We start from the raw sequence: 20,591 nt of genomic DNA on the forward strand, positions 1-20,591 counted from the left end.
CATTGTGAGCGTATGTGCCTCCGCTAGCTTCGTTGCTTCCCCATTACAACTTTCTCGAAGCCGGAGGGCCGCACAGGGTGCAGCACTGAACATAGCACAGGACTGTGACATAGAGAAGAAGGATGCAGTGCTAGGAGGGGGGCGAAGCGCCGGCTTACCAAACCAGATGCTGCTGGAGGGTGTGATACCTCTTCGAGCAGGCCGATCTGCCGCCAGTTTCTGTCAGCGCTTCAACTGCGATTAAAAACGTTAAGATTGCCGAGTGGTTGTGGTGCTCGGCTGCTCACTGAAATTACGCGGGATCGATCGTGGCCGCGGAGGTCGCATTTCAATGAAGGTGAAGTGCTAGAGTGTTGTGTACTGTGCGATGTCAGTGCACGTTAAAGATTTTTTTTAATGAAATAATACCGGTGAAAGAGACACTCGTATGAAGGCCGAGAAAGACAAGGACACGCGCTGCCTTGTCTTTCTCGGCCTTTAGGTGAGTGTCTCTTTCTCTGCTATTATTTAATTTCAAAAATGTTATGCACCATTTAGCCCATTTACAATTTTTGCTAAAGCACGTTAAAGAATCCCAGGTGATTGAAATTATCCGGAGCCCTCCACTGCGGCGTCCCACATAGCAGGAGTTACTTGGGACTTTAAATCTCATAAACTAAACCAAACCATCACCTGCAGTTAGTTATACCGCGTTCTAAAAGAGCGCGGCGCGTCGACAACAAGGGTCTGTCTTAGCTATGAGTAAGTCACTGGCTCTTGATCTTGGAAAGCGCTCTGAGAGGGCCTCGTCAGGCATGCATGAAAAACTTTTTAAAGGAATAAACGCAAGTTGTCCTTGACTGTCACTTCTTTGTTCCAACGTCAAAAGTCCACTTAGTACGAACTTAGAATACAACGAACGAAATGCGCACGACCGTCAGGTTTGTTATAAGTGCGCTCGACTGCAAGTAGTACGTACACAAAGTTTATTCCTAGCCCAGTGGGCAGATTCCCACCAGCCCACCGTGGCAGGTGAGCCACCTGTTACTGGCTGCTGACAGACGGCGTTCGCCATTTACTTTTGCACTGGCCTTTCTAATCCTGACCCACTGACACAGAAAGACACTACCCGTGTTGCGACTTTGCATGAAACGATGGACTCAGATATAGCTGTTCAAGAAGCACAAGAGTTGCAGAACAATACAACTTACTCTGTCGTTAACAATGCATCAGATGAAGCATCAGAAGAGCACGAAACTATACGAAAAAATCACCAAATAACAGTGTTACACATATTGGTAGAGTTAAGCAATAATTAATGCCTATTGTTTCTGATGGTTGAGTGAAGGAGCCTAAATTAAGGCACAAATGTTAAATAAAAGAGAAGTTGACATGGATGACTTCATAAAGGTACAGTGGACAAAACAAACGGACGCTTTTTTTAGCGATTCAGGATAGTTAAAAAAATAAGCTGGGGATCTACATGAACACGTAAACGAGAAAAGGCCAGCATGTACAGACTTTCTCAGTACCTTATAACCCATGGGGGTATTATTATCAGCCACACTGTGTTGCTCTTGGTGCATCCTCCGCGTTCTGGTCCTTCCCCTTCCGCAGGTGAGGACTTCCACGGTTGCTACGAGAGCCCCGGAACATGGCTGAGAATTAAATTCCCCTGTGCTCTAAACATTTTACAAAGGCTGTACACACGATGTGACCTGAAGAAAAATTTGTTCAATCCTTTACTGAGGGAGCAACAAGTATAGGTATGCACACTTCATGCGAGATTCAACTGGTCTCTGCTGAAACTGCGCAACAGGCATGTTGAAAAAGGCCATTGTCTGAAAGTGACCAAATGAGTAATTTAGATGTCTGCATATTTCTATCATGGCGCATGTGACGATCTGGCAGCGAGATTTACTAGTTCAGAAAATAAAAGTGGTTCTAATGTGGAGGATGACATCTGTGTGGTGGCTTAGCAACAACATATTTTTTTACTGTCGTGTTTATTTTTCTTCTTGCAGCCGTTAATTATTTTTGGCAACTCAGAGCCATCATCATCCTTTATTTTGAAATGGCTTGGTATGTGTTGTTTCGGCATGATTAAATCACTGAATACTTGCGCACTCTTAGATTACGGTCGCCTAGAAAACAGTAAATTAATTTTCCAGAAATCTTAACGCATTGCATATACGAGGTCTGTTAGAAAAGTATCCGACCTTTGGCCGAAGAAAAAAAACTGGCATAACTGGAGCGTTGGGAACCTAATAACCTTCAAAGTAGTCTCCTTGGGACTCCACACACTCATCCCAGCGGTGCTGCCATTGTTGGAAGTATTCCCAAAATGCCTCTTTCGGAATGGAGTTTAGCTCGGCTGTCGTTGCAGCCATAATGTCCTCTCTTGTCTGAAATCGCGCTCCTTTCAATGTCCTCTTGACTTTGGGAAACAGCCAGAAGTCGCAGGGGGCCAGATCAGGAGAGTAAGGAGTCTGTTGAACTACAGGAGTATGTTTTTTCGCCAGAAAAGTCTGAATCAAGTGCGAGAATTGTGCAGGAGCATTGTCGTGATGGATCCGCCAATTTCCTGTTGACCTCAACTTCGGTCTCTTGCGCCGCATAGCACCACGTAGGCGACGGAGGACGTCCCTATAGTAGTCTTTGGTCATTGTTTGACCCTGTAGGGTGCGTACTCGTGGTGTGCCACACAGAGGGAGTGAAAGAGAGCTGTCAGCATCACATTGACATTGCAGCGTACTTGGCGGGCCTTCTTTGGTCTCGGTGACACGAAATGCTTCCACTGTGACGACTGGGATTTGGTTTCCGGGTCGTACCCGTACACCCAAGACTCGTCACCAGTGATTATGGTGTTTATGAAGTCGGGGTCACTGTTTGTGGAATCTAGCATGTCCTGCGAGACTTCAACACGAAGCGGCTTTTGCTCCGCCGTGAGCATCTTCGGCACGAATTTCACCGCAACTCTCTCCATGGCCAAATCTTCGGGGATAATGGAATGTGCAGTAAAATTGCTGAGGTCCACCTCTTCCACAATTTCTCGGATAGTCACACGACGGTCCCGCATCACCACAGCGTTCACTTCGGCAATGATCTAGTCATTTCGGCATGTTGTTGGCCGACCGGAGCGTGGCTCGCTCTCCGCCTATGTGCGGCCATCTTTAAACCAATTGTACCACTGTTTAATTTGTGTGCTGCTCATAGCATCTTCACCGAAAGCCGCACTGAATATTCCGAACAGTTTCCGCTTGGTTGTCATCCCGTTTCTGGCAAAATTTGATGCAGTAGCCCTGCTCCTGTCGCTCCGCCATTTTCCTTGTAATAAAAAACCGACGAGAGCACTACGCACTGCCTCACTCAAACGCTGCGTCCCAGCGACAGACGCTATCGGCAGGCCGGAAAATATTCGTACATGCGCACGAAGGTTCAAGGTCGGCTGGTGCAAGCGCGCTTTGTTTCATATCCATCAGGTGTTCGCAAAAAAAAATAAAGTCGGATACTTTTCTAACAGACCTCGTACAGTGTCAACTCGCTCATGGCCCGAGGATTAATACGATTTGGAGTAACTTCTTAGTAAAATGTGAAATGGATGCATTCACAAAATGCATATTTTACCCGCAACCGGCTGATCGCCGTTGCGGTATGCACGATGGGTGCCAATTTGCAATTAATTTCGCCGCAGTAACCTATAAAGAAGTCAACCATTGTTTCTGGTACTGCAACTATGCCATACTAACAAATCTCACCATGCGCAGCTGCAAGAATTGTAATGACGCGCTCTTGTACAGGGCCCCGCCGCGGTGGCTCAGTGGTTACGGCGCTCAGCTGCTGTCCCGAAAGATGCGGGTTCGATCCCGGCCGCGGCGCCTGAATTTCGATAATGGCGAAATTCTAGAGCCCGTGTACTGTGCGATGTTAGTGCACGTTAAAGAACCCCAGGAGGTCGAAACTTCCGCCTCCCTTCACTACGGCGTCTTTCATAGCTTGAGTTGCTGTCGGACGTTAAACCCCAATAAACCAAACCAAACCTCTTGTACAGGGTGTCCCAGCCAAAAGTGACGAGCGTTCTATTGAACACATTGCGTCATTCACGACTGAAACTAATTCAGTGTAGTGAGAAGTCGGTTAGCGTAGTCCCCAGCATTTTTGTCTTTCTGTGTTATTATTTCAGACTTAATAGCTGTTTTTCAATATTTGGCTTCATGAAAAAAGGCTTCAGTAGCAATGCTGTCGATTGTTGAAAAACAGGCGGCGGGGGTATTTGAATCAGGGTGCTCTTTCATAATTTTTTTTTTGACGCCTTTAAGAGGAAGTCCGCGGAATGGAAAAGCGACTAAATACTAAATAGTCCCTTCCAGACGCGCTCGCAGGGAAAATGGGCCCAGCGTTTGCTGTCGCCGAAAGCATCCGCCACCAAGTGCCCACGTGTTGCAGAAAGCTAGGGGGCATCGCTTTCCAAGGCGATAAGCTGAGGTATAGTGAATGAACTGAAAATGACGACATAGTTTTTCTTAGTGTAAAATCTCTTTCAGGGGCTACACTTTCTGGAGCCCAACTTTTTATCAGTCTTCATCGCTGCATGTTGATTCTATAAAAAGAGTATATCTCTTTTAAGAATGCTAAGTTTTATGCCTCGTCACATTCAGGCGCGACGCAGTGCTATCAGCGCCGTTCGCGCTGCATGCCTGTTAGGTGATTCGCCTCGTTGCTTTCCACGATAAGTAGCTAGTTGCTCGGGCATATCTCGCGGCCAGCTCCGAGACCCATCGAGGTAGTACTTCTGAGGTAAATTGATTGATAAATCCTTGGCAGTGCGTCTGAGAACACTGAAAAATTTACTCCTTCATCTGACAGTACTTTCTGTTTCACGGCGTTTCCTTTTGCGCCGATAAAGACACGCAACAGCTACAGTCGTGGTCAAAAGTCTTAAGGACACAGTGTTCATCTGCAGTGAAATTAATGTCTCTAGAATGCTCCGCGTAGCGGCTCATTCCAAACACAACTTAAGCAGGACGCTTCTCGACATCCAGAAGGAATCTACTGTTAGCATTTCAAGGTCTTTCGGTCTTTAATAGTGCCGTAATTGCTCTATTACCGCCTGGAGCAAAAAAGCATTTGGCCTTAAGTATTTTGACCAAGGCTGTACCTCGTTCCAAACACTCCCATCAAGCCGTCTGGTGATCGACAACTTTCTGATTGACACTGTTTCCAAAGGCCGCGCGTTCAAAAGTGGGTTATTTCTGTCAATGATTCGTTCAGGCAGTATGAAACCAGGAAGAGAGACAACGGTGAGTGGCTCCCAACGCCACTCGCTTGGTTACTTTCGCCGAGGGCACTCTCTCTTTTTGAACCTTTGGGTGTTTTTAACCGGGACGTCATGTGTAATGCAACTGCATACTCCATTTAAGGCAAGATATTGAAAAACTGGCAGAGCATGCCATAATGCCGTCGAAATCGCGTGAATGGCAGTGGAAACATATCGATTCTGCCTATGCCATCTAATAGATTTTGCTGAAAGCTAAAAAATAGGGGGGCGTGGTTTTGGAAGTGCAGTCATGAATAAAACTGATCGACACCCGATAGACATTAAAGTTTATGCAAAACGGCGCTGACCTAAGGGGTAGAAAATTCAATTTAAATATTCAAGACAGGGAACAAAAATTAACTGCAGCAGAGTTCAGTGGTGCCAAGCGCCTTTGTGCCAATTCGTAGTTTCAGCGTGCAGTAAGGTCTCGTCCAATTTCAAGTTTGACTAAAATCTTACAAAGGTTTCTTTACGATGACACGTCAGCTGAACTGTTATTGTCCCGCCAGATGTCAACGAAAACTAGTGAAAGCATACTCACACGGCACTCCGATTTCTCAACTGTTCTCATATTGGTTGTTTCTTTCACGCTTATTCGCCATAAGCTGTAAAAATTGGTCTTAGCGCTCTGCTGTCTTTTATAAAAAACACGAGCCCCATGAGGGCGCTTACCTAAGGCTATGGCTCCAGCATACAAATGAGCCTGTACGCGGAGCACGTTCGCACTGGTGACTTCACAGGCGACGTCCAGTTCTAGATAAGGCACGCCACTAGAATGGTGACGATCATTCTGCGCGTGGGTTTTTCAATGAGTCTTGATTTTATCCAAAAGTAAATGTATACTAGAGATAAAGGCAGGCTAAGGAGACCCATGCATGCATGGTCGACTACTCTGCAAAGATTTAAGCGTGAAGTCGCAACGACCGCCAGCGTCGATCAATAACCTGTCAATAAAAGTCGGCTGTGAAACAATATGGTTCCTTAAATCAGGCTAAAAATGTTAGACGTGCTGCGAGGGGTTGGCTTCTGCCACTTATTTGTTGTTTAGGCATCTGATCCAAAATTAGTCAAATAAGCTGCCGGCATATCTTTAAGCTAAGTAGCGAAAATGTAAGAATGTGATGAAAGGCTGCCATTTCAGTTGGTTTAACTGTTTCGGGGTGATGAAAGCTTATATCACCTTCACATGCGTGCAGCAGATTGTAGTGATAACTGAAAAGTGTTCAGGTTACGGTAGCTATTCGAAAAACCTAAAATTGAGGGCTCGTTGATTGCAGTTTTTACAGTTAAGAGTGTTCGAATGTGCCCTGTTGTTTAATTGAAATAAATTGAGAGTGAAGCTAATACATAGGCGCGATACATTCTTGTTGATAACACATCGGATAAATTCAATTTAGCAAACGACATACATGATTAAAAATGGAAAAACATTTCATGACGAACACATCGGATAAATTAAACATTAGTAAACGACATATAAAAGAAAAGAAAACGACAACCATTTTAAGACGAACAAAAGCAGCAAAGCTTTAGCAAGATGTGACAAAGAGCACGAATCGACGTCTTTACAATTTCAATCACAGTAACTCCTGAAAGTTTGATGCCCGTTTCTCTGGAATATCTAGCCGCACATAATTTCATTAACCGATAATGCAGGGAATGAATGAGTCTGCCTAAAAATATATGTGGCAGGCTGTGCGTTTAACTTTGAAAAGATCATCAAGTCATGCAAGAGTGGTATGGGGTGTGACAAAAAGTAATCGTCTTCAAGTGATGGATGGCGATAACGTTAGTGGAAAAGTATTAAACGAGCGTGTTTAGGGCGAGGTTATAAGTTTTCCAATTCGGCGCGTTTTTTAGGGTTGTCACACTAGAAAACCACAACTATTTTGAGAAGATAAATCAAACAGCCGACTCTGCCAGGAGTCGATTAAGCATTCGGGAAGGCTTTGTGAGGGTCCCAAATGAATTCGCCGAGTTTTACACTGTAAAATGATGTGTGCCTAAGTTCGGGTTTGGAAAGAAACAGTGCGCGGTTAACAGGCGCTACGGTGATATGAATATGGTGATGACATGTTAAGTCAAGCGATGGTGTACCCTAAGGTACCTATATGCATCCGTAAAAAGACGCTGTTAAATATGTAAGTGGTTGGAATTCGAGGTCACCTACAACTAAAGGAGATAAACTTTGTTTCAAAGGCTTTTAATGTCAATGACCAGGATATACACCATTACGTTGCTACATCCAGGTCTCACTGACGGAATAGGCGGCGTCATTATTAGTTTTACGATATATTACCCAATCGTCATTAAATATTTGAACTCTTGACGTTACACAGGTCATTAGATCAAGTATATAGATTAGAAAAAGCAAGGCACCGAGCACTCTTCCTTGGGATACAACCAGGCATAACATGAATCGAAGATTTAGTATTATTAACTGTGGTGAACTGAATTCTAGACAAGTGGAAGGCCTTAACCTACGCATAAACATCAGGGTGAATATTGAACTGGGTTAGTTTCTGTCGAACATGTTTGGGGAACTCGGTCAAATGTTTTATAAAAGTCGAGGAACATTTCGTCAACCTGAAAGCCGGAGTCACTTGATGAGTACACGTTATTTGTGAAGCCGTAATGTTTAGTTAGCTTATCTCACGAAAAACTGTCGCAGAAGCCGCGCTGATACTTCAAAATTACGTCAGGCTCTTCCAGGCTGGTAATAACTTCGCTATGAATGGGACACGCTCAAGGAGTCTGCAAAGGTGGTGGTTTATGAAGTAGGTTAATAGCTGAGAGGAGAGGAGCGATCACCGGATTGAGAACGGGCTGAACTTTGCCTGCTCGCCGGCCATATAGAACTAATAAAATAGACATTGCGAGAACAAGCAGCAGACTACTGCAAATGCTTTGCGATGTATTCGCAAGAATTTTTTTAAAATCTAGGTGATCCGAGTGGTGGGAACTTTAAAAATCAATTATTAAAGCTGGAATACCTGCGTCACTGATGATTACTTCAGGCATGAAATTATCTTCATATGTTCTCGCTGTGCTAGAAGAAGAGCTTCTTCGCAGCTAAATACTGAAGCGAAGATGCGATAACAAGAGCGCACTGAGTTCAGTTAATAATGAGAGAGTTTACATCAGTAAATATTATGTCGAATGAGAACTAGGACTTATCACGAACAAGAGTTTGCGACGATAACTTCTTAGCGTAGATGAGCAGTCATGATTGAAAAATGACGACGGCAGGATGCGAGTATTAACTGACATTCTTAAACGAATTTTCGTACCTTTCTCACGAACTCTGAACTTTACATGAATGCAAACACAGCCACGTAATGAAGAGAGTGATATAATCAATGTCCCAACTGCCGTAACATTGGGTTTACCAGAGTGACGGTGTGTCCTGGCATTTGTGAAGCCATTGGACAGCATAAAGGCCTCTCGCACAGCTTAGTGTTGGTTGTGGCACATTAAGATTTACGACGTCCACCATTATATCTGAACAAGGTACATGTCACCAAGCTCAAGATGAGGGTCAGCTGATTATGCCTTCGAAATTATGAAGTGAAGAGAGGCCTGTTGTAGTTTCGTTTGCAAAGCTCCACATACGCCGTATGATGGTCGTGGGGGCGATGTATGGTACCTTCTGTCGTGTTAATTCATGGGCAAATCGTTACAGAATGACTTAGTTTTCAGTTTTTAAGATCAAAGATACGTCTTTTTGTTTTTGTTCTTCAGACCACTTGCTACGTTCCTCATGCACATGCACTCGCATGCGTCAATACATATATCAAGAGTGTTCACCTTCACATTGACGGCCATATATATATATATATACATATATATGAGAGAAGCCAACAGCCACAGAAACCAAGGGGCACAGGGGTTTTTTTAATTTTTATTTATTTATTTTGTGGTGTTGATCAATTTATATTACTGAATATGTTATTGCTTAAAGCTAATTGATTAGAAAAGCTTTAAGCTTTAAGCAATATCATATTCAGTAACATAAATTGACCAACACCACAAAATAAATAAATAAAAATTAAAAAAAAATCCCCTGTGCCCCTTGGATTCTGTGGCTGTTGGCTTCTCTCATATTTATAACGAGCCCCTCATTCCCCTTTCCTCGTCTGCTTAATATGTATATATATATATATATATATATATATATCAGCCTGACTCTGACTGCGCCCACTGCAGTACAAAGGCCTCTCCCATAGCTACCCAAATAACCCTATCCTGTGCCAGCTGGGGCCCCTTATATTCCTAATCTCATGCGCAAACCAACTTCCTCCCGCTACCTGCTAGGCTTGATTTTGGTTGGAATGTAGATAAATATGCTGACGACGACGATTTGAGACAATCGCAGTGCCATTGCTGAGCCTGCGCTGCCGGTTGGGTTTCGAATGGCCATGTAGGTTCGGATCCTATCGGTGGCCCGTATGTGGTTGTCTTTTCTTGTGCTCTATTATCAGTATCGTCCCGGTAGAAATTAATTGCACTACTCTTTTGCCTTTGGTCAACACCACAAATTAAGAAATTTCCTGTGCTTTCCTTGGTTTCACTGAGTGCTGGTTTCCTTCACACATAAGTCGCCACAAAGTCCTCAATTCCCCATCCTTGTCTCATATATATCAGACAATGATGGAGAGTTGAGAACTATATATATATATATATATATATATATATATATATATTTATATATATATATATATATATATATATATATATATATATAAAACTTGCGAGGCCATGCAGTACTGGACTGCTTAAAAGAGTATATGACGAAATATACGCTTAGTTAAAGGAATAATTTAGTTGACTCGATGTTTCGATCGGAAGACCGATCTCGATCTTTTTCAAATTTTGGAAAAGATTGGTCTTCCGATCGAAAAGTCAAGTCAAATAAATGTTTTCTTTAACGAAGCGTATGCTTCGCTATCTCTCTCTCTCTCTCTCTCTCTCTCTATATATATATATATATATATATATATATATATATATATATATATATATATATATATATATATAGACTGCCCTTCGCCGTATACGCAATTGACTGAAGTGGAATGAAAAGGCACGTTGGTGCCCGTGGAGCTGCGCCCTTACACGTGCCCAGTGCTGTCACCCAAGAGAGATGTGCGTACCCATCAGCACAGAACGAGCATTAGAGGCAAAGATACTGCGTATTAGACCATAAACGTTGTACTGAAAGGATGCAGTGACGAAAGACGCAGATTCTTATGGTAGCAACACAGATCCAAACAGTTTGGAACTCTCTAATGCGTTATCGGCAATACATGTCCCCTATGCCCAGTTTCTTTCTTATCATGAGTTTTGACCTTCGCCGTTAGTCTCGCAGTCACCCAGCATGCAGCTCTATAACATGCTCAAGCGTTGAACCCACACTGAACCATATAATATACATAAAAAGGTGGGCTAGTCAGAAGCACTGCGGTTACGCATAACGCGCTAAGGTGCACTCTTTCATGCGCAAAGTGCGTGCTGCCGCTCAAGTCACCATGTCTGCGGCAATTTACTGCAAGCGTTGAAAATGTTACAAAAAATGCTGAGCGCTCGGAAGCGTAAATTATGTGTCATAAGCTCTCTCATGCGTTGCGCATGACGGCTGTAGTGCGCGCGATTGCTTAACTTTGAATAGGAAGCGACTTGTGCAAGTAACGTTTAGGCAAATTTGGTAAAGGTACTTTCAGGTTGCACGCTGTAACTAAGCGACATGCAAGAGTCTGCTCCGGAGTTAACGGAGCGCGGAGGTTTGCATTGCTCTCGCGAATCGCAGGAGAGTCAACGCTCTTGTGTCATGCATAGTACGACGTAACAGTGGAACACTAAAGCTGCTGCTCACTGAGCACCATGGCATGAAATGTGCACCCGTGCACAACGCCACTGTCTTGATAGCTTCGCGCCACACATTGGTACTCGAGAAAGCGAATGTTGTCGAAGAGGTTAGGCGAGGCACGTAGGCAGAATTTTTGTTCGGGTGGCGCCCAAGAATTTTTATTTGGTACCGGAAAGGGGAACTTGTTTTGAATAATAACTCTAAAGTCAGGAAGGAGAATAAAAATAATTATAACGATTTCACGCGAAAGCTGATAACGTAGATTTAGATTCATTCTCGAGGAACGTCCTGTGCTAGCTTTCAAAATACTGCCGAATTTTTGCTGGCAGACGTCATATCTGAACCCAGGCACGCTATGGTTGGCATCAAAGGAAACTTTGGCTTAAAAATAATTTAAACTCAAGGGCACACAGGAAACCGGCACATTTTTATAGTCGTCCATCACACATGCCGTATTATATGACTCTTAAGATATGGCAACGCATTATTTATGCCTAGTTGACTGCTGTCCCTCGTTCAAGTTGCTAAATGGTAGTGCAGTGAAAAAAGATCACGAAAAGTCATTCTGTCGCCTTGTTACCTACGGTGTCTTCAGACTGTTGTGGTTGTTATGCACAAGGCACGGGGAAGGGCCGCTGCTAAGAGCGAAATACTCTACCTGGCTGGTTATCCTTTGATTTAGTCGTTTTTGTGCACCTTCTTCGGCCCTCAGATTTCCGTGATATTAAGGACTTAGATGCTGCCGTTGTTAATTGAGACGCCCTGGACTATTTTTTCATGAGAAAACTTGTTTATAATTAGTGACCAAAATGGTTTATTGGCATAAAATAGCTTTTTTTTACTTCGTTCAGAGAAATGTAAGTAATACTCCATAAAGGTGCATTTCTATAGAGCCGCTGGCGACACAGCAAAAGAAGACATGTGTTGTTTGGTGGTTTCTTTTTTTTATTTTGTGAACATGCATCAGCCATTTAGGAACCTGTCATTTTAAAGGTATACAGTTTTAAAGGTATACGGTACAGCAACATCCATAGAATAGCATAGAAATGCCCCTTATATGTGCGATTCTCGGCACAATGATGCGTGTATCACTAGTCCCAGTGAGCACTGAATCTGCCATCTACATAAAGGGTAGTTTCTGCATTAAGGCACCAGTATATTACATACTGATTCGCAGCAAGAAAGAGACCGAGGATTTTTCTATTGTTTAGGGCATGGTTGGCCATTTGAGGTCATTATAAACCATGATGATGACAAGTTAGGCAAGTATGAGATCTAGAAGAATGAATGAAATATATAAGGAGTTTGATGTTATTCTGTAGCAGTTTTTTCATTATATGATGTCAATTGCATGTAATAAATTTTAGGTTGGGGTATCAGTTGAGCCGGATACTTCGTTTAAGCAAATTTGTCATGAATAATTACTGATTGCCTGACACGTTGCATTTAGCTTTCAAATTATTATGCTTTAACTAACTGGCATACTGTGTGCGCATGGCTGCTGTTTCCAAGCACGCTATTTCACATAATTCTGTTCACATTTTCCAAGAGGTGTTGCGCTCACGCAAGGGGTAGTGTATTTCGTATGTAACACGAAGCCTGAACTTGTTGACGGTCCGAACAGCATTATAAAACAGCAACAGCATGATAAAAAGAAAGAACTGAAATGCTCAGAATGCTTCAAGGTGAGCGGACGTCATAGGCTCCAGAGATGCGAAACAAAATTGTCCGAAGCAAGGACGTTAAACTGTGTGAAAGAAGGAACTTCTCGGAATGGAAATCTTGAAACGAAGCGGCGAGGGGAAAAAGTGGCAGGAACCGCTTCTGGAGGCCCCGCGTCCCCTTGCCATCCAAAAACGTAGGAGCGCGGCATTTGCCACTGTTTGCTGCAATTTGACCATCTGCCATTGAGTATAAAAGGGTGCTGAGAACACAGTGAAACACATCACTGCGGACCCATCGTTCAGCCACAACGTCTCGAGCAATCGTTCTGCACTTCCAAGTCGGCTACCAATTTCAAGATGAAGGTGAGCATGTGCTACCCAAGATGTCAAGTGTAATGTGACGTTGTGCGGAAAGGAATATTCATGTTTCCTGTAAACGGCATAGACAAAACAGCCTTGACATAACAATTCAATAAGTGTGCCAAGTGTAGATGCATGTAGAATTGACCATTGACTGTAACGAAAATGCTATGATGGAATCACCACCCTTTTGTATGCGGTGCTATTGTTAACGATGTAAAATGTTAGCTTGTCTTTTTTTGCACAGGTATTTCTAGTTACGCACCCCTCTCTGAGTACTACAGCTGAGGCTAAAAATGGCTGAAGACTGCCAGTAGTAAGCTGCTTTTGTAAACAAAAGACTATGCAAACTCTGAGTTGAATAGAAGGGTTTTAACGACTAACACGTTCAACGAATATTTTTTTTTTCAAATATTTCTTGACGTTTTTAGCTAGGCGACCTTCTATATGCACCATACAATGAGCACAGACAACAAAAATCTATTCTGCTTTCCTGAGTTTATGAGTGAGGTTATTATACATTCGCGTGAAGGTTTGGTCAACTAAGTTGCGTTGACGTTATGGCAGGGCAGCGCTCAACGTTTCTGATCGATTTGGAAAGAATAAATTCTGAGCATTATTTTAGCAAGCGTACAGACATAATTTCAGCTCATATATCAATGCTTATTCGGCTGGGGATGACTAAGCAAGCTAATTTTCGTTTATTGTTTGTCATTCCAAGTTTTTCTCCGCCACCGTGCTCATCGCCTTCGTGGCTTGCGTCGCACTGGCTGAAGAGGCAACCAAGAAAGACGACAAGAAGGACGTCGAAGCCCGCGGTGGGGTCCTAGGTGGCCTCGGAGGTGTTGGCTACGGCGCGGGTCTCGGCACGGGTCTCGGCACGGGTCTCGGCACGGGTCTCGTCGGCACTGGCTTAGGCGGCGTTGGTCTCGGAGGCGCTGGTCTGGCTGGTCCAGGTCTCGTGGGCCCCGGCCTTGTCGGGGCTGGACTGGGCCACGGCCTGGGACACGGTTTCCAATCTGGATATGGCTCCAGCGCCGGAGGCCAGCAGGGCGGGTACCAGGGCGGTGCGGCCGGACATAACCTTGGAGCCGCTGGATTCGCCGGTGGCGCCGCGGGCAGCAAGGTGAACTCGTACAACAACAACCAGGGCTACAGCCACAGCTCCGGCTTCTCATCGAGCGACGGCAAGACCTTTGGCGCCGGCAACAAGCAGGGTTCATCAGGATTTCAGGGAGGCGCTGGTGGACACCAGGCCGGCTTCGGCCAGAGTGGCTACGGTGGTGCTGGAGGCGTCCACACCGCTGGCCTGGGTATCCACGGCTAGAGGAATGTCTAGCTTCGGAACTTCCATATGCACTCTCTATTTGAAAAAGTGATTGGAGCGCATTCTTTCACACATTCTCGTAGCGTGGTGTAGATTATGCACCTGCGAAGGAAGATTTGTTTTCTTGAGCCTTGGGCAGGAAAACCTGGCAAAATTGCTTCGATTATTGCATGTTTATTGAGCTTGAATAAAGTTATGTTGAAAATATATTCCTACTTGTGTTTTTAATTTGCCGGCGCAAGACTTTCAACCGCCCGCTGATAACATAAAGGGCGCTTAAAATGTGGCCATAACGTAAGAAAATACTCCAACTTCTTACTGTTTAGGCGCCTCCAGGGCTGTGTAGCCAGAGGAATGCACACAGAGATACGAAGACTCAAAGAAACCATGTGACATCGACAAAACAGCTTTTTCAATAGCCTCGTTTTGTAACTATGCAGTGCATATCTCAATGGCTATCATGATTGCACCGTTCTTTACCTGACTATCAAGGCTACGCAATACTCATGCATCCGGCAAATACAAGTGCCATCAGAGAAAATAGCTTTGCGGATACGACCCTCGAAGTTTGAGGGCACGCGCGCCATAAATAGAATACGTCTCCGAAACCTTCATGTAAATCGGTTTCTCTCTTTAGAATGCTGAATTTTATAGTCTTTGTAGTATTGCATTATTTGTAATAGCGAAAAATATCTTTTCTGCAGATTCATGACTATATTACCAAGAACCAGAAGGACGCTCCTAATAAAGAGTGCATGCGAAAGTTATGATTTCGTTTATTCGTTCTCTTTACTAAAAACAGAATATCATGCTAAGAAATGTGAAGTTCAATTTTTGGGCTCTCTAATGTAGTATACTCTGACCGCAGTGGTGGCCTAGTGGTTTTAGCATCCGCCTGTCATGCTGTAGGCGTGGGGTTCGATCCCCTGTGCCACCGCGTACCCACCGGTGATACAATGGGTACAAGATTTACCCTGCTCTGATGCTCGGCTTGTTTGGGGTGAAGTGCTTGGGATATGGGTCGCTCATTCCACCTTGAAAGGATGAAACCACCTTGTGCCACGGCACTTTTGTCCGCAGACGCCCTTGCGCCATAAAAGTTCATAATTATCATCATAAAGTATATTCTCGTGAGACTTAAGGCTTGAGAATATTCAGCCGATTTCTGTTACCTCAGCTACACGCCTCAGGGCGCATGGAAGTGTTAAACCATTACTTCTACCAACACTTTTTTATATTCAATATGCGGGGGGCTGCAAAAGAAGGTTGATGTAACATAGCATTCTTTGTTGAGAAATTTTCCATTTCAGTGAACGTATTGAGGCTCCTAAGATATTTCTTCTTGATCTCAATACCTTTCAAATGTTGTACTACTGTATCTCTACAACCATGTGCTGAGCAGCCATCTTCGAGTCAAATTTTAGTTGTTATTTTACTTAGTAGCCTCCACTAAATGTCCGTCAGAGCCAAACATGAGTTCTATCTGACGAGTTTGGTCTAATGCTTTGTGAGGTATGTAAGCCAGTTTTTGGTAAACAAATATTATTAATAACCAAACACTTTTGGCTGCTATTTTGCCCCAGTAGAAGCGTCATAAAGCTGTTCAGTTTCGTGAAACTGCATACACCTTAAAATAAATTCAGTATAGTGCAAGGTTTCCGTACATATGTAGTACGCAAATGCAGCTACGAAAGTTGCTTCAAGAGCCGCATGCTGACGTCACTTCTTAGCGCAGTTAGAAAAATTACGGCCGTATTGAAGACTGTGGTATTAGAGTTCATATTTTGAAAAAACAGCGCATCCTTAAGACACAGACTGAGCAATATAGGACGACACCGCGCTGTCTTCAACTAGTTCTTCATGGTGAAGGGACGTTTTAAAACCTTCCAGGAGAGCCTATACCCGATCAGGAAGCAAGTTGACACGAATACAAGCCAAAGAACCAGCACGGCAAAACAGCGACAGCCAGGAGGGCAACGAGGCGTGAAGGTTCGGCAGAGAAACACATAAAAGGGTCCGAGTAATTACAAATGCAACTTGCAAGAGTGGTCGAAAGGGCTAGTTGGTAGTTTATATTTGAAGAAAACACAGCGAACCCTTAATACACGGATTGAACAAGATAGGATGACACAGCGCTGACTTCAACTAGTTGAAGTCAGCACTGTGTCGTCTTTTCTTCCTCAGTCCGTGTATTATGAGTTGGCTGTTTTTTTTTTCAAATATGAACTACCAACTAGCCCGTTCGACCACCATTGTAGTGTTAGAGTCGGGAATTCTTACCTGAACGGTAAGGTTTACGCTGTTTCCTAACCAAACCTATGTTATTTCCCACGCAATTATAACGGTAATGAAAGAGCCCGATTATTTAATCAAAATTAAATAAAATCTTCGCCAACAGACAACCTCCTCCGTCGTTCAATATTTACAGCAGGGTTAGTTGGTTATCTCTAATCCAGGAAGAGATTTTTTCACTGCAATAAAACAATGAAATGGGCAAGCCAATCTCACAGCCGAAAAACATTTGAGCCACCTCGGTGGCTCAGTGGCTATGATTTCAGCTGCTAACACGAAAGACGCGGGTTCGATCCCGGCCGCGGCAGTTGCATTTCGATGGAGGCGAAATGCTATAGGCCGTGTACTGTGTAATGCCAGTGCATGTCAAAGAACCCGAGGTGGTCGAATGCATCCGGAGCCCTCCACTACGGCGTCCCTCATAGCCTGAGTCGCTTTGGCAACCAAAGCAAAAACATTTGCTATACTGCATTGGTATAATTTGTTATCTCCTATACTGTACTGTTCTGTAGTTTCTTCTTGCTATAGTGTTCTAGTACACATAATTTACACTCGTAAAGATTTACACATGCATTTGCTTTTTATTGCGCATTCTGTGCGAAATGTACCCCAAATTGCCTCAGTGCTGCCATCGTTCTCAGAGAAACAAAACAATGGAATATTGGCTGGGAGGTTCAAATCATCTGCCGTTTTTTTTTTTCGTTATCCGCCTCAGTTGTGTTGGGCCAATATATATAAATAAGAGGCACTACCTTCAAACGGCAAATTGCTTCATCGCTGAACTATGGAAAATGGAAAATAATCGAAGTTTCTTTCCACCAACAAACCACCAAGATCTTTAATTCCTCTCATCTTACGGCTTTATTTAAAATTTGATAATAATAATAATAATAATAATAATAATAATAATAATAATAATAATAATAATAATAATAATAATAATAATAATAATAATAATAATAATAATAATAATAATAATAGTTTATTTTGTCACCTTCAATAGCACTACAGGCGAGACAGGCCGGTCTAAGCCTTTAGATGGCTTGTAGGACCGTGCCTAAAAAAAATACATAGTGACTGAAAAGCGTGAAAATGCATACATAGACAAAGAAAAAACCAAAACAATAAAGATGAAAAAGAGCATACTAAAAATTAGTGAGTCCATACAAAACAAAACTGAAAGGAGCATAAAGGCGCATAATCAGACAAAACGAAACAGATTGCACTATACCAGAAACTCTACCATTCATTCTGCAATAATTCTCGAAGTTTGCCTCTGGAACTAGCCGTGAAGGTTTCATCCGGCAATTTGTTAAAAGTAGCCGGCACATAAGGTCAACGTCTGGCCGCACCATACCTCGTGTTTGAACGAGGAACAATGTACCGGTTATGTTTCCTGAGATGTCTCGTCGGGGTAAATTCCTGTTTAAATTCACTGGACCAGTAATGCTTAAGCACAACTGTATCAACGAACAAAGATTTGAAGTTTGGGAGCCCTATTTCACGGAAGATATTTTCAGCTGACAAAGTAGGAGTGTTATAAGCTACGTTTTTCAGAATATTCTTTAAAATGCAGTCTATCCTGCAAATCCAGCGGTCCGAGCAAAAGCCAAAGATAGTAATACCATATCTTAATACACTGTACGCCAAAGCATTAACAATTGTTTTTTTTTACAGATAAAGGCACAAAGCTTTTGATATTAAACAACAACCATGTCACTGACCTCAATTTAGAACACACATTAGATAAGTGGTGATGCCAGGTTAAGCTACTGTCAAAAGACACTCCTAGATACCTAACACATTCCACATAATCAATAGGTGAACATTTACAAGAAATACAGTTTGAAGTATGTAAGTAAATAGGAATGTTAGTAACAGTTGTCTTTAGTGGGGAACGAAAACAGACAAGCTGTGTTTTTTGGACGTTGACAGCAATTCCATTCTCCGCCAACCAGCGCATGGCATTGTAAATGTCATTTTGCAACAAACCAGAGGCCATTTTGTAGGATAGATGCTTTGCCAGTAACACTGTGTCATTAGCATATTGGAACACCAAACATTTGGAAATGGCCAAAGGGAAGTCATTGACAAAAATATTAAACAACAATGGAGATAAAATTGACCCTTGAGGAACACCCGCATTCAGCGGCAACTTACAACTGAAAATGCTCTTATCATCGGTTGCCACCACTTGATAACGATTGCTGAGGTACTTTTCGAGAATGTGGTAAAAAGGTCCACGGAAACCTGACGAATACAGCTTGCTTAGCAAGATTTGATGGTTCAGGGAGTCAAATGCTTTCGCTACATCTAAGAAAAGAGCACACGGGAAAAGATTCTGATCAAACGCTGAAAACAATTCATCCGAAAATTCCTCGAGCAGGGAAACCGTACCACGCCCAACGACAAAGCCAAACTGGCGATCACTCAGAACCGAAAACTTGTTAAGAACAGAAGACATAGTGCGAAAAAGAAACTTTTCTAAGACCTGGGCAATTACAGGTAAGACAGAAATTGGCCGGTAGTTTTCAATCTTATCTTTCTGTCCTGACTTGTATAGGGGCAAAACAACTGCAGTTTTCAGGCGTTCTGGAATTTTGTCACCCTCCAAAAAACCATTCAGCATACAAAGGAGAATTTCTGACAGCACATTAAAGTTCCTGCGAAGAATGTTTAAAGGTGTTCCATCATATCCAGTAGGCTTGTTAGGGCGAAAACTGAAAAGAATCTCTTCCAGTTCACATTTCAAGATCCTAGGAAGGAAAGCTGACGCAGTTATAGATTGCACTAACGAATTAGAGTTGGAATAATAATAATAATAATAATAATAATAATAATAATAATAATAATAATAATAATAATAATAATAATAATAATAATAATAATAATAATAATAATAATAATAATAATAATAATAATAATAATAATAAAAATAATAATAATAGTTTATATTCAATGAACATAATAAAGATTCAGGCCTGCCTAAGCCAAAGAAGACTTGAGGGGCAGTGTCTGGCAGTTGGCAACGACAAAACATGCATATAAACATAAATTTTAAAGAAAAAAGATAAAAACACAACATAGAAGGAGTAACAGACAGATAAAGGATTATTCCTCAAGAACAGTTTGTTCTACAAATTTCCGGCTTGTTAAAACGAAGACTTGTTAAAACAAAGGATCTAATAATTTATTTCACTATGTCCTGACGATCTGAAAATGAGGCGAACGAAGATTCAAGTTGTTTCAGAAACAATAAACAAATGACTAAGAAAAATCAATACTCACAAATCAAATACACTGCCTGGAGTAGCAAGTGCATGGACAGGTTGATAAATACTGCACCACTTTTTGAGAATTCCGTGTCGTTCAAGGATTCAAATCAATAAAAGCTGCAGGTAATGCATATCAAGTGTTTTGGAGCTAGCGGTTAAAATAGTGACGTGAAAAGGGGATATTCAAAATTCCGCAAGTGCACTTTCTCGCATAGCAATGTTGCCCGAGACAAGATGACTGACAATGCATTTCCAGCTGAAACAAAAGAAAGAAGGGCTAGTTGTTTGTTTGATTTTTCCAAAATACGTTTCCTGCATTCTATTCACACCCTTAGCGCCTGTCCTGTAACCCACGCAGTTTCAGTGTAGAGAAGTCGGCTTTCTTGTTTTTGGCAACAAGTTTATGTGGAAAAGAGCACTTGCGGAATTTTGAATATCCCCTCTTGATTAAACTATACACTTCTCCTCGCAGCATCATTGAAGCGCGGAGAAGCTTCGTACGACGTCACGG

The 20,591-nt window shown here is 42.7% G+C and overlaps 1 protein-coding gene across 1 annotated transcript; it reads left to right on the forward strand.

The window, feature by feature from the left end:
* The first annotated feature begins 13,053 nt into the window (after positions 1–13,053).
* On the forward strand, positions 13,054–14,722 carry LOC149353784 (uncharacterized). The gene is made up of 2 exons (XM_089582823.1): positions 13,054–13,189; positions 13,908–14,722. The coding sequence occupies exons 1-2, from the start codon at positions 13,184–13,186 to the stop codon at positions 14,511–14,513; spliced, it is 612 nt and encodes a 203-aa protein (XP_089438949.1). The 5' UTR covers positions 13,054–13,183; the 3' UTR covers positions 14,514–14,722.
* The last annotated feature ends 5,869 nt before the right edge of the window (positions 14,723–20,591 follow it).

Source organism: Amblyomma mixtum, chromosome 3 (genome assembly GCF_055824585.1).
Source record: "Amblyomma mixtum isolate Tamu chromosome 3, ASM5582458v1, whole genome shotgun sequence".
NCBI classification, from domain to species: domain Eukaryota; kingdom Metazoa; phylum Arthropoda; class Arachnida; order Ixodida; family Ixodidae; genus Amblyomma; species Amblyomma mixtum.